The sequence below is a fragment of the Pelophylax lessonae genome (assembly GCF_965119305.1).
Source record: "Pelophylax lessonae genome assembly, chromosome: 8".
NCBI classification, from domain to species: Eukaryota; Metazoa; Chordata; class Amphibia; order Anura; family Ranidae; genus Pelophylax; species Pelophylax lessonae.
The window spans coordinates 15614283-15629620 of record NC_138775.1 but is presented as its reverse complement, the minus strand read 5'-3'; the positions used below and the strand labels follow the sequence as shown (position 1 = coordinate 15629620).

General features: G+C 42.9%; 1 protein-coding gene across 2 annotated transcripts in view; it reads right to left on the bottom strand.

Annotated features, from left to right (window-relative positions):
* Window positions 1–9952: 9952 nt before the first annotated feature.
* Window positions 9953–15338, bottom strand: part of SRGAP3 (SLIT-ROBO Rho GTPase activating protein 3) — a 173215-nt gene continuing 167829 nt past the window's right edge. For both annotated transcript variants that reach the window (XM_082264941.1, XM_082264942.1), the window contains exon 22: window positions 9953–11127. In XM_082264941.1, coding sequence (XP_082121067.1) covers window positions 10711–11127 — 417 coding nt within the window. In that variant the 3' untranslated portion in view covers window positions 9953–10710. The remainder of the gene's footprint in view (window positions 11128–15338) is intronic.

Genomic DNA, 15338 nt, shown 5'->3' with positions numbered 1-15338 from the left:
AACATTAGCAGTGAGCGGCACCGGACTAAGCACAGTACACATCTTTCAATCAATGGGCTTATAATAAAATAGCTATTAACAGTGATAATAGTGGAAATGACAGGATATATAGTTTTCAGAAGTGTTATAGAAAGGTTAACTGTAAAAGTAGAGAACTCCTTTAAGTTCCCATGCCTTGGAAATACAGTCATTGCACAATGCACATTATACATACAAGCTGCAATCAATGAATATATTGTATCACATAGACAGTGTGGGGTCTCTGTGCAGGTTTACTTTGCTAAAAATAGAAGAGTTTCCCATCACAAATTAGTGGAAAATCCAATACAGCAGTTTTTTGTAATTCTTCCTAAGAACCAGCAGGTGGTGCTGTTTATATGGCTGACCATGTTAGTCATAGGATGCAAAATCGAGCAGCGCTACCAACAGGCTGGTCAGGTGTACAGCAATCTGGGCATCGGACAAAATGGTCGCTGCGGTGCCAAGTATGGGGCGGATAAACTTCTACCTGCTTCTGCAACATGAATTATAGAACTGGAGGTACCAATCTCAAACTTGTAATAATAATAACTTCAGTTTGGGTGAATGCAAGCTGTTAATTACAAATACTAGCATACAAAAATACACCTAACATTCGCAAAATAGACCAAAATGCATGCTTTTTGCCCTACGGAGAACTCCAACTGTGGGTTAATAACAGGACAAGACCAAGGCCACTCCTAAATGACCTTGGTCTTTCCCTGGAAAATACAGCATGCCGACTCTCCAGAATTTGCCAGGACAGTTCCACATCTTGGATCATCATACAGCCAATGCCATGTCCCAGGATCACAGCATCAGACTTGAGTTACTGCATAAATGCAGTCATTCAAAAAGCCATTAACTATAGAGTTTGGGGCCAAGAGTGGGCAGCCCCTATAAATGTTGGAGCTGGGCGAGACCAACCCATAAAGTGGGGATGATGGGTGGTCTCCGCATATTTAGAGGCGGGGGATCTGGCCAGGACAATTTTATGAAATGGCCGTGATTTGGGCATGCCCACCCAGAAAGTAGTAATGTAGATCATGAGCAGGGTTAATAAGTATGGAAAGGATGGGCAAATGTTACAGAAATGGCTTGCAGCCTAATCTGGGTGTGGGGGAGGGGGGGGGTGAGCGGGAGTCTGCCTATGGGCCCAGGGGACAAAAAGTGGTCTAGACTTCTTTCTATTACCACAGCCAGTCAGATTTTCATGGAAAATATTATTTCTTGCTATATAACATATGTTCAATTTTTTCCATCCATGACATCTGTAATTCTTTTTGTATATAATAATGTAGTGAGAACATTGGTTTATATTAGCAGTTTTCAATGTATTCCTTTATATGGATGGAATTACTGCCAGACATGCCATATGGTATTAATTTAACAGCATTTGATTGGGTGAATAATAGGTAATTTGTAGAATATGCATTCAAGCTGCAGATGGAAAGGCAAGGACCAGTGCTGGGACAAGGTCATCCAGTGCCCAGGACTGGCCCCCCTCCTCTGAGATGTGCATAAGGTCTCTGCCTCTGGCAGTCTGATTGTGAATAACACCGGACGGTCCAGAGGCAAAGCACAAGACAGGGCATGCATGTGATAAGTAGGGTGATGCATGCCATGCAGCCCCCCCCCCCTTTAAAAACACTACTCCAGGGGCAGCTGTCCCTCTCTTGTCCCAGGCCTGGGGAGGAGCATAACACTATTGGGAGGGGATTATAGATAGGGATTATGTAAAATTATCATAATTTCGAATTGAGAACAACAGAAAGTGAAATCGCGTTGACAAAAATTTTAACAAACTTTTTGTATTTTAAAGTGTGTTTCTATTACATAGAGGTCTAAAAAGTAACTGCCTGAATGTCTACGTATTTGCACAGCTGCCCCAAATAATCCCTCCCTAAATCATCAGCTCCATCTAATGGCCAAAATGCTGTATTTTACTGAAAAAACTCAATCTGGAAAATACCACATTAAGGCCTCTAGATGGAGCTTATAGGAAATAAACCTAATAGACACATAACGGGGATCTCTGTTGTGGCCGCTGTACAAATGCTAGGAAATTTTCACAGCAAAAATGGTATAAATAGACCCCATATTGTTTCACAAGCACAAAACTAACCTCTAAAGTTTCCAGCTTTGTCCCTTCCCCACATTGCCGCCCCAGCCCCCCCCCCCCCCCACAGAGTCTCAATCTGCATTTCCTCTTATGCAGAATAAATCAAGATGTATCTCTTATCTGAGACTCCTCCAACTGGTCATGGCAGGTGGGTGGGGGTGGGAAGACAGGTGCACAGATTACTTCACTGGTGTCCTAAATTGGAGTAAACCTTCAACTGTGCCATTTAAAAAGTATCCATTGCCTTAATATACAGTAAGAACTTCCAGCATGCTGAAAAATTATTCTCTATTATAACTAACAGTGGAGTGTCTGCTACTCATAACCAGAGTACAGGAGAGATGAATACTGTTCATAGACTTTATTTCAGGGGTAAAAAGTACCTTTTCTTAACGTACACCTGTATTTCTTTCTGGGATAGATATTAATACAAGAAGGGCTGAAATATATACAATGCCTGGGGAAAATACTTTCCCAGGGTCCCCTCAGTGCTAGTCACATCTTCAGAATCTGGGGAAAATACTTTCCCAGGGTCCACTCAGTGCTAGTCACATCTTCAGAATCTGGGGAAAATACTTTCCCAGGGTCCCCTCAGTGCTAGTCACATCTTCAGAATCTGGGGAAAATACTTTCCCAGGGTCCCCTCAGTGCTAGTCACATCTCCAGAATCTGGGGAAAATACTTTCCCAGGGTCCCCTCAGTGCTAGTCACATCTTCAGAGTCTGAGGCATTTGTTAAGGGATCATTGTTGAAAGCTTGGATCAGCGTTCTGGTTTTGGCAGAGATCATGTGACCAAATGCTTAGGCCGGCCTAAATCAACCTTTTTACCTCAGAGGAACCCTTACAATTATTTCCAGGTCTCAGGGAACCCTTGCTAAAACCTATTCATTGGGAAACATGCCCTCTACATTGGTGGTCAGAATGCCACTCTTACAGGCACAGCATGCTGCTGGCTCTACCAAGTGGCGTTGGCCCCAAAACCATGAGCACACCAGCAGACAGGAGGCCAATAAGTTATAGCTCAAGGAACCCCTAACAGCTTCTGGATGAGCCCTAGTTGAGAAAAGCTGGTCTAGTCCTTCAGACATGAGGGCAAACATTAAAGGGGGCCTGGATCAATATACTCTCCAGAAAAAAAATAATATTTTAGCCCCTTTGGTACTTTATGCACCCCAGGAAGGGTTTTAATGAAAAATACAGCTCTGCTTTAAGACTAATATATACAACATGTCACCTTAGCTTGCAGAATTTAGTCAAATTCATCTAGACTGTTCTGTTGAAGATGTTTTACTGCTTATCCAAGTGCCCCCCCCCCCCTCATTGTCTGAAAAATTCCTCTGAATTTTTTAGACACAAGGTCACCTTAAAGTGTATGTTCAGGCCTCACACCACTGTACATTTTTTTACAATCAATATAAATGATATCAACATCATTACATGGCCAATCTTACATCTTTACCACCGCAATACCTGACAATTGACTGACGTGTTCTGCCCTCAATCCTGGTTTATTCATAGGTTAAACCCTGATTGAAGACTAAAAACGTGAAGGGAGGAGTTATGTCTAGGGGGAATAAAGATGTCTGATTGTCCATGTAATGGCGTCAATAAAGTTTATTGTGATTGAAAGAAAAAAGTACAGTGGTGTGAGGCCTGGACCCTTGCTTGGAATTACAGGGAGGAGGTAAAGTCCACACTGAGCCTGGCAACTGCAGCTGGTGGCTACCACCTAGTCATCCTGCAATTATTAGCCATTCCTGGCCTAGAGTGATAACATTGCTTGACTGAAGTCATAGCATTGACACCCTTGGAATCTACCATACGGGTCAACGCCAAGAACGCCAACCCATTCAGCTTTCTTTTATTTTTTTAACTAAGACAGGCCCCAGCAGAAGGACCACCCACATAACTCCTGATGTGGAGTACTTTGGGATCTTCACCTCCTTTGGCACAAATGTGCACCTGAACGGGTGCCACAAAAAAAAAGTTTGGAAACCACATTGAAAGCCACACAAAAAGTAAGGAAAGGCCATGAATTCATATGTTTATTCAGAGGCTATAAATGTTTTTAGAAAGTTTAGGGATACTCTAATGCAATCACCATTGGGTCATCATATGTGTCAAGGCAGAGGTTGAACGTCCATGATGGGACGTGGGAATGTTCTTGGACCATTACTATTTGCTTAGACACATTAACCAAATTGCCTATGTTGGGTATAAATCCTGCAGTATTTTCCCAGTACTCACTGGAAATGGGGGAGCTACATGGCTAAGTGTCGAAACGTCTTCAACATCACCAAACAAGTCCAGTTAAATTGGACTTACTTCTACCAGCTACACCAAGACCTGGATACATTAACACCTTCAAGAATACAGATACTGCATATCTTCTACCTTCCTGCAAGAATCACAAAATGTGCAATAGACATGGAATGTTTCAGTGCAAATCCCACCCCTGATGAGTCCTTTTGGAAACCAAATGGCAATATTTCTCTGCAGAAATTTTTGTCTTCACTCTCTCCTAGCAACCAATTTCACTCTTTCTCTGGACTCCTCCGTTATTTTTTTACATAATGAAGAGTGAATTGTAAAAGAGTCACACCATCGCTCTTGGTGTTTTAGCAGTTGGATGGCTTTCGGTATTGTGTAGGGCAGGGATCCTCAAACTACGGCCCTCCAGCTGTTGCAGAACTACACATCCAATGAGGCATTGTAAAACTCTGACATTCACAGACATGACAAGGCATGATGGGAATTGTAGTTCCTGAACAACTGGAGGGCCATAGTTTTGAAGACCCCTGGTGTAGGGGATATCTTGCTAAAGCACCAAAAGTTGAAATGCTCTAGAGGAGCACACAAACATAGAATTCAAATAGCCAGCCATCAGCATGTTTCTTGACAGGGTTGTCAAATGTATAGACAAACTCTAAAAGGTTGACTGAGGCTGTCCGCAAAGGAGCAACTGATATTTTTTATCAGGGTATCGGCCAATCATAGAGATTATATAGCTGAAGCAACTTTATCTATATTTTGCTTTCCAAATGGTGGGGTGTTCTTTGATGGTCATGCCAATTCCAACCTTCCCATGCGGTGCTGTTTTCACCATGGTAAAGTATTCAAATAGTATTACTCAGATGTTGCATACACAGAATATTTTTTTGCAACTAGACAATATCAATGATCATGTCCTGGAAAACACTTTTAAAACATCTGGAGATGAAAAAAAATGGGATAGCAAGCTTGTTTTGCTGGCAAATAGAACTATAGCACCCCTAAAGTTTCAGTTTCTTTATTATAATAAAGGATTTTTAGAAGCAAAAAAATGGCAAGTGCAGCCTATAAGCACATAGATTTCTGTCCAGAGGTTGTGGATCCTGGGGCCCTTAGATCTCAAGGGCCCTCTGGTGCACAGAAGTCATGTTGGCTGTTGTTGTGCTAATTGGTGTCTTTGAAGCCCTTGTCTACTGCCCAGGAGTGACATGCAATATTCACAGCCTATGTGTTTCGGAATATCGATAAAATGTTTAGATATCTTTAGTGCAATGGTCTCCAGGCGAAGATTTGAAATATTTAGATGTTTGTGCTTTAAGTTGGTTAATGTCTAACAACTTTATTAAAGCGACGTGCTGGAACCAGACTAATGTGCTTAATTCTAGTTTATGCAGTTAGCCAAAGCACCGGTGTACCTTCAACAACAAGGCACCAAGTTGTTAAAGTGCATGGGCCATGTCCAGAAAAAGGCAACTGCCATAGGTCCCCAAAGTTGAAAGGTCTCAGTAAGCACATTTTCTTTAGTCACTGACTAAAGGTATAAAAGAGGGTTCAAGCTTCATACTTATATAGCCCCTGAAATTGAAGTCTTAAAGACAGCTGGCTGGCAGTATATATTTTGAATACCACAGGCTGGCCCTAAGTTTCCCATGCATAATCAGGCTGCATTATATATTTGCTGATATTAAAATATGGCAATATTATTTTAAAAGTGTCAGAGGTCAACCTTATATACTACTGACACCAGAAAATGGCAACATACAGTGCAATAAATATCATATTTAGACCTTGCATTCACAATTGCCTTAGGTCAAAATTTTTATGTAGACAGCCATTGGTAGTACAAATCTCTGCATGCTCTGTCAAAAACGTCACATAGTGTTTTACACAAAATAGCTAAAAAATTAGACTAATGCTAAAGTCTCTCCAACATAAAACTTTTCTTTGAACATCCCAAAACCTTCTAATTAAAATCAGCTGAAATTCCACCAAACCCATCCTGACCAAGTTCTGGTGATTTTAATTAGAAAGGTGCAAAGAAGGTCAGGGACAGTGTTTTATACCCAATGGATGGTCAAATTTAAGGGTGCAAAATCCTTGTGGTAAGCATGCTTAGAATGGCAGAAGTTCAGGAACAGAGTATTTTCTTCCATATGGAGGGTCATGTTGAAGGGTCTTATATCCTGGTGGTAAGTGTAATCAGAAAGGTACAGAGAGGGTCAGGAATGGATGATTTTCTGCCTTATGAAGGGTCGCGTTGAAGGGTCTTAAATCCTGGTGGTAAGTGTAATAAGTGGTAATCAGAAAGGTACAGAGAAGCTCAGGAACTATTTTCTACATTATGAGGGGGTCATGTTGAAGGGTCTTATATCCTGGTGGTAAGTGTAAGCAGAAAGGTACAGAGAAGGTCAGGGATGGAGGATTTTCTGCCTTATGAAGGGTCATTTTGAGGGGTCTTATATCCAGGAGGTAAGTGCAATCAGAAAGGTTGGCAAGGAACAGACTATTGTCCACCTTATGGAGGGTCATGCTGAAAGGTCTTATATCCTGGAGGTAAGTATATTCAGAAAGGTACAGATTAAGCTCAGGAACTGACTATTTTCTACCATATGGAGGATCATCTTGAAGGGTCTTATATCAAGGTGGTAAAAGGTATAGAGAAGGTCAGGAACGGACTATTTTCTACCATATGGAGGATCATCTTGAAGGGTCTTATATCAAGGTGGTAAAAGGTATAGAGAAGGTCAGGAACAGACTATTTTCTACCATATGGGGGGTCATGTTAAAAGGTCTTATATCCTGGAGATAAGTGTAATCAGAAAGGTTAAGAGAAGGTCAGGAACAAACTATATTCTACCTCATGGAGGGTCATGTTAAAAAGTCTTATATCCTGGAGGTAAGTCAGGGGCAGACTGGCAACTTTCAGCCCAGGGGGAAAGTACAAACCAAAGGCCCATGGTGCAGCATCCCACTCTCCCTCTTCACGTCCTCCTCCCTCCTCCTGACCCCCCCCCCCCCTATTCCAGGCTGAAGCCCTGCTCCAGGTACTCTTTACTCAATCCTGAATCCAAGTTCCCAACCTGGCCAGCTGAGGGTGGTTGGGGGGAGCTGGGACAGTTAAGTTGAGGCTGGCCAGGGGTGGAGAGTCTCCAGTGGGGCACGGAACCGGCCTCTGCTCAGACAGCAAATTATCTAAAGGTCTGCACTATCCTTGTCTTCAACCCGCACTCAGTAGGTCAGTCACGAGTACTTTTTACTTCTCTTCACCAGGAATCCTTTGGGCATGTCTGTGGCAGAAGCGGTGCAGCCTTTTTACAGGACATCAGAGCAGCCCAGGGGGCAATTGCCCCCCTGCCCCCTGGCCCAGTCCTCCCCTGAGGTAAGTCTATTCAGAAAGGTACAGATAAGGTCAGGAATGGACTATATCCAACCATATGGAGTGTCATCTTGAAGGGTCTTATATCCCAGCGGTAAGTGTAATCAGAAAGGCTAAGAGAAGGTCAGGAGCAACATATTTTTCTACCTTTTGGATGTTGGTGAATATAAAACACTGCTGGGGAGTATACTAAGAAAGATTACGGAAGGTCAGGAGAAGAGTATTTTCAACCTTATGGAGGGTCATGTTGGTGGGTGTGATTGATGTAATCAGAAAGGTAGAGAAGGTCAAGTGCAGAATATGTACTACCTTAACGAAGGTCATGTTAGAGACTGTGATATCCCATTGGCGAATGTAATCAGAAAGGTAGAGAGCAGGCCAGGAGCTAAGCATTACCTTATGGACAGACTAGGAATTTACAGGAAAAACATCAGCAAACCACCATGGCGGAATTATTAAGGGACCATCCACTAGGCTGGTTTTCATTTTGTCCAATATTCTGTTCACTTAATGTCATTGAAACTGCTGTAGAATGCCTTCCTCTCTCTGGTGTATTAGCACAATTTAAAGCATAGTTTTTCTTTTGAGTTGGGTTCAAATCGAAGTGCAGTATGACAAAAATATAATATGCGCCAGTCTAAAACTTCAAGCAAATTTTGCAGGTCGAGGTATCTACACTGTCTTCCATTACCTCCTTATAAGGAGGTATCCTTGTGGTATCAGAGAGTATCTACCTGCACATGTGCACACCTCGGTTCCAGCCTAGTTTCCAAGAAAACAAGGGGCTGCATGGAGCTGTGATCCACCAAAAAGACAAAAAATGTTTAGCTTTACAGATTGTCTGGATCAATACGTAAGTGAATTTTGGATAGCATAGAATGAGGTTTAAGCCCCGTACACGCGCGTCGAAAATCGGCAGGGAATTTCCGTCCAACGTCCGATATGCCGATTTTCGGCTTGTTAGTATAATGCTTCCGACAACCAACTCCAACTTTTCGGCCGAAAAAAATCTGGTGTGCAGGCTATAAAATTTCTGTCCGGCCGATTTTCGTGCAGTCAGTACAGATTTCGACAGGGAAAAATCTAATGAGCAAGACTGGGCTTGCTCAGAGAAGAAAGAACAGAAAGAAAGCAAACCAACACATGACATCACTTCTGAAGTAGAATTTTGTCGGGCGAGAAAATTCGTGTGCAGTCTAGGCACATTCCAACCAACAAAACACCACTCTGGACAAAAGACGGACGATCGGTCGGCCGATAATCGTTGCGTGTGTACGGGGCTTAAGGAACTCATAAATATGGAGTTTTCCCTCAAGTTGGTATTATCTCCCCATCTAGTTAATCCATTAGCTCAGAGAGAGTTGAATAACACCAATATGGTAAAGATTTTTGCTCAACAATTTAATGTATGTAAAATGTGTTGGATTGGTATGTGGTGCAGACCCTTTCCTGCCTCCATACATGCTGCATTGTTGTAATAAAACAATATGTGCTGTAGTCCAAAGCAGCCAATAGCAGTCTGGCTTTTATCAAGCACCATATCTGAATAGGGTCATCCAATGGGGTATTTTTTGGTGCTAAATGGACAAGTTTTTTGAAATGTTACGACCCATCCCAACCCAAATGGTTAAAAAACCAAAGTTAAAAAAAAGTATCCTCTAGAACTTGTTCCGGAACTGCAGTCTCTTCACAAATGTACTCAACATTATCCATATTTATCCCCGCAAAGGGAAGAGAATTTCCAGTTAGAAAATTGGCTCAGAGTTTCAATGCTGCAAACCACATAGGTCCTATGAATATTGTCTACCCGTGGCCCTCAAACAGTTTTTGAATCTTAACTCCCATCATGCACTGCTCTGTACCATCGCCCTGGTCCTGCTATAGTGGAAATATTCTGAGGAATGCCCTGCAAGTTATAATCCTCGCACGCACTACACACAAACATTTTATTGGCGCAACTAAAATCCCAGAGAGCATCATGGGTAAACGTGAGGACAAAAGCCACTGAGGTAAGATCTAACGGCTTTTCGTACTGTATATTCGTACTATATATACACACTGTATACACCTTTTTCCAGTGACAGCAAAAAAACAAAAAAACAGCCTTTTCATGGTTTAAGTCCAAGCATAATTCACATTATCCTACATAAATTTCACTACTATATATAGGTATGTATAGATATATTTATAACAGCTAGGCCTGAGGCCTAAACAAGGTTAATGACATGACTAACATTTCGGAGTAATTATGTACAAAGTTACATATTGCTCATAGTAAATGGAGCAGCTGAACCCCTCGTAGGGGAAAAGCTCTGGAGTACAGCATAATCGTAAACCACAGGAAATATCCACATCCCGTTAGGAAACCATATTTGAACTCCATCAGAGAACAAGATGGTGACCACTGAGCATATTGGGATGAAAGCGATCTTCGGTCTGATTCCTTCAAAAAAAGATCTACATCTTGAGTCTGCTAGGTGAAAGCTTCCAGCAAATGGAGCCAAAAAAAAAAAAAACATCCTCAGGTACAGCCCAGAACTGTAAATTGGAGTTCCATCTTTGACACCTGTTTGATTTAGGAATGCCTGAGATGGAACCAAGAGACATGGAGGCCTAAAACAGAAACAGGACTGGACATACCCAACCGGGAGTGCAGTTTTAAGGCAATCTGAAGGACACATGAATATGAGCTTTTTTTCATAGAGAAGGGTTGAGATGAACGGCACTTATACAATGCAGACACAGCGGAATGAGATCCTGTTTTAGATGTACGACAATGGAGATCTTTTACCAGCAACTAATGAGAGGTGATCAAGAGAAGCCTTCAGGACATGTGGATGAGTTTGACGGGTTATAAATTCCACAGAGTGTCCTCCCTTAATTTTGCCACAATGGATTCCCATCAAGGCCCAGTAGAGATGGTCACATGGTCCCTGACTTTTCAGAAGAATTGTTGGGGAAGATTTTTTCCGTAGGCGTAAGGGCTGGACTTCCCATCCCAGAACTACTACTGCTGCTAGATCGGTGCTGGACCATCGGCCGGGCCGGCCTTACTGGTGGGGGTCTGAGCTGGGCTCCAGCCAGGCGAGCAGACAACGCTGGCTTGAAAGTGGTCAGCATTTCGGTATTGGAAGAGTTGCTCCTCCGCATGGCAGCATCGGGATCCCGTATCATGATGGTGTGCAGGGGACTTACTGGCTCAGAATTAGGGGTTCCAAGGGTGGGATTCTTCATAGGTTCTAGAGTGTCCAGGACAACATCCGGTGCTTGTTTGGCTGTATTCTGACGTTCCAGTTCACGTAATTCATTGAGGGCTGTGCTCATTGTCTTCTCAATGTCCTACAATGGAGACAAAAGTCACAAAATAATAATGGGGGGTAAGGTGAGATTTCTTTAGGATTTTTGCTGTAGCATAATTTGCATTATCGTACCTAAACTTAACTACAATATACTGTATAAGCATGTAAAGCAACCTACCAACTCCACTAAAACATATTATTTTTTTTTCTCATAGGGAATGATTAGAATTTGTTTCAGAATTGTATTATAGTCTGAGAGGTTTCCCCTCACTTTCTCTCCTGTTGACACCTCTTCAGACCCCAGATCAGAACATGAGAAGTAATATCCCTAGTTAGGATGCAGTTTTTCTGAAGTCCATTGATGGACAAAGAATTTTAGCTACTTTTGGGTTAAACTGTTGCCTACAGGAGGATTTGGACACTGGCAACAAAAAAAATCCATAGGCCAGCCCAGGATAACCCCTTCTCTATCCAACATGCCTCAGTTTGTTGAATGCAGTACTATGAGCATGAAGACAAATGGAAGGGACCAGTGTCTCTCAATAGACTTCAAGAAAAGGATTTTACAGTAGGTACAAAAATCCCATTTTCTTTCCCATCCATTGATGGATACAGGACTTTAGATTCCATTGGGATTGCCAAAAGTTGCCTAACTATGGTTTGGGCAAAGAGCAAAAGCCTAAGTAACAGTGTTAGCGCACAAAACCTAACTAAAGACTGACAGAAGTCCATGAGCTGCCAGGAGGACAAACTTCCAAAGCAGAAACCAGATAAGACCAAGTCCACTACTAGAAAGGAGGATCTGTCAACACAACCAGAAGGAGGAGACCTGTTGCTATAGCCAGGATAGACAAGGAAACCACCAAGCAATCGCCAAGTAGATAGGAGAACCCGTCAATATGACCAGAGGGAGGACATGGAGAAACATCTTGGTGCTCAGACCAGGATAGAATGGTCACCATAAAGTGGTCCCCTACTACAGTGGTCCTCAACTCCGGTCCTCAGGGCCCACTAACAGGCCAGATTTTAAGTATTACCTTGGGGAGATGCAGACTAGAGTACTGCAATCACTGAAAAGCGAATTATATCACCTGGGATGTATTTCAGTTATCTTGCAAACCTGGCCTGTTAGTGGGCCCTGAGGACCAGGGTTGAGGACTACTGCCCTACTAGACAGGAGAACCTATCAACATGAGCAGAGGGTGGACATGGAGAATCAACCCGATCCTGTGACTAGGATAGAAAAGATCACCTTCAAGCCGGAATGACTCCATATGTAAGGGAGCATCGACCTGAACGAGCAAAACTAGGAAGAAGCTGATTAAACAAAACCTAGAAAAAAACTGGCATAAAAACAACCATTTCCCATGTAGGGAAGAAAAGGCCCACAAACAGATGTGGTCAATAAAGTAATAAAAACAAAAATTCAAGAATAAAATTGAATAAAAAAGGACAGCAAAATTAGACTTTTCTCAGCAGTGCTGAAGGAAAAAAGACATCCGTCATTCTAGGACACAAGCAAAAAAATGAAGCATGTTGGGTAAAGGAAGGGCTATCCTGGGCTGGCCCGCAACATTTTATTGTTGCTAGTGTTCAGATCTTTCTGTAGGTGGAAGTATAAGACTGTATCTGAATACCTGTGTTCCTCAATGGATGAGAAAGTAAAACCTTGTATGGTTGAATGGATAAGGGGGTATAACCTTTGTTTGGTTTTTTGACTTTTTGTCCTCCTTTTCCCTCACCTCCTATGCTGGTGCCACAGCCATCAGAAAGACAGGAAGTGAGAGCAGATTGCCCCACTGGGGACACAGGAATAATATTTTCTCATTTTTGGGGACACTTAATAAAACAGGTAAAACACTCATGAAAGCACATTTGTTTTAATTTCCAATATTTTTATTAAAGTTTTTCAAAAAGTAAACAAAGTGTACAACAGTGCAATTTACGCCCATAAGGCTCAAACATATATCTCAAGGATAGCATAACATCCCATAATATAAATCAAGGCACAACTGATACAGATATAGCCGGTGTAAAATAAAAGAAAAAACGCAACAGAAACATAGTAATGGTAAGAATGGCAGCCTGAATCGGCCGCCAGGTTGGCCAGGGGCCCGAGCCACCCCCTCCGGCGCCCCACAAGGGAACACACTGCGCCCAAGGAGGGAGGAGGCCCCAGACCCCCGGCCCTGGCCCCCCACCCTAAACTGAGGGGGGGGCACCGGCTTTCCGGCAGTGCACTGTAATGAGTAAGAACGAAGAAGCAGGGAGAGAGAAGAGAAGGAAAAGAAAGAAAGAAAAAAAAAAAAAAAAAAAAGGGAGAACAAAACAAAAATAGAAAAGGTAGAAGTGAGCAAAGAGAAGGGAAGCAAAGGGTGAAAGAAGGGGAAGAGAGAAGGGGGTAAGTGGTCCACTAGGGCCCAAGCAATAGCAATGAAAGAGAGGGAAGGGGAGTTAGTAGCGGTGGGTCAAGAGGGTAGGGGGGCGTCCGCGCCCAGGTCCGTCCACCCCCAGCAGGTCACCTCGCTCACCCCAGCTCCCGTGTGGGCCAATAGCACTTCCCCTCAATGGGGGCCTGCCAAATATCTGAGCCAAGGGTCCCACGTCTTATCAAACTGGCGCATTTTATCGTTAAGCAGCGCCACCATCCGTTCATTTATCATGATCCACGTCAGCTTGGCTTTGAGCAGCTCCAGCGGTATAACCGGCGAGCGCCAGGAGCGGGCTATCGCAATTTTAGCCGCTGTAAATATAAAAGCTATAAGGCGCTTAGCGGGTTTAGACTCCCACTTGATCCGCCCACCCAATAAGGCTTGTTGGGGGGATTTAACTAGATTGACTTGCGTCAATGAGTAGATCAAATTGTATGTGCGGATCCAGAAGCGTCTTACTTTCGGGCAAGTCCACCAAGTGTGGAATACCGTGCCCGCTTGTCTGCATCCCCGAAAACAGTCGGGGGACGCGGTACGAACTGCCGCCGCCAATCTGACCGGGACCATGTACCAGCGAAGGAACACCTTGTAGTTGGCCTCTATTAAAGAGGTGTTGAGGATGGATTTGGAGTTAGATTGTGCCAGGGTATTCCATTCAGCTCGGTCTAAGTCATCATTTAGATCTTCCTCCCAGCGGAGCATGTACGGTAGTTTAGTTTCGTCATCATGCAACATGTTATAGATCGAGGATATGTAACTCTTTTGCTTATCCACCATGCGACATAAAAATTCCATTTGCGTGGAGGTAGTGATGTCGCTCTTGTTTTTTAGGGAGGTTACATAATGAGAAATTTGGGTGTAGCGGTAGCATTCACCGCTAGCACATTTGTTTTAAAGAGAAAGATAGACAAAGAAGCCCTTAAAGGGAAAGTGAATGGCTGCAACTTAATAGGACACAGAATTTAAAAAAGAAAAATTACTGAGCTACTTTTATACAGTGCCTTGAAAAGTTTTCATACCCCTTGTCATTTTCAAAATTTTGTCATGTTATATCCAAAAACGTAAATTTATTTTATTGGGATTATATGTGATAGACCGACACAAAGTGGCACATAATTGTGAAGTGGAAGGTAAATAATAAATGGCTTTCAAAATTTTTTACAACTAAATCTGTGAAAAGTGTGGCTGCATTTGTATTCACCCCCCAGAGTCAATACTTTGTAGAACCGCCTTTCCCTGCAATTACAGCTGCAAGTCTTTTTGGTGATGTCTCTACCAGCTTTGCACATCTAGAGAAGGACATTTTTGCCCATTCTTCTTTGCAAAATAGCTCAAGCTCTGTCAGCTCTTAAATAAATAAAAGGGTGCGCTGATATGTGAACAACGTAAAGCTGCAACCAAAGATCCAAATACCTGATTTTGAATATAATGCTGAAAATTTGATAGTCTGCTGCGCGAAACAAAATATTAAATCACAAGTGACATAAATATAAACACAAATTCAATATGTGCAACACAAGTGTTTTGCCAAACACAAACAAGAAGTCAGCTCTTGCCACAGATTCTCAATGTGATTTAGGTCTGGACTGTGACTGGGCCATTCTAACACATGAATATGCTGTGATATAAACCATTCCATTGTAGCTCTGGCTGTATGTTTGGGGTCATTGTCCTGCTGGAAGGTGAACCTCCGCCCCAGTCTCAAGTCTTTTGCAGACAGCTTCCCTGTCCAGTGGCGCCTGGTGGATTGGGGGCGCAGGAGCGCCGCCCCCCCTATCCATGCGTCTAGCCCCCTAATCTACGTGCAGGGTGCCGGACG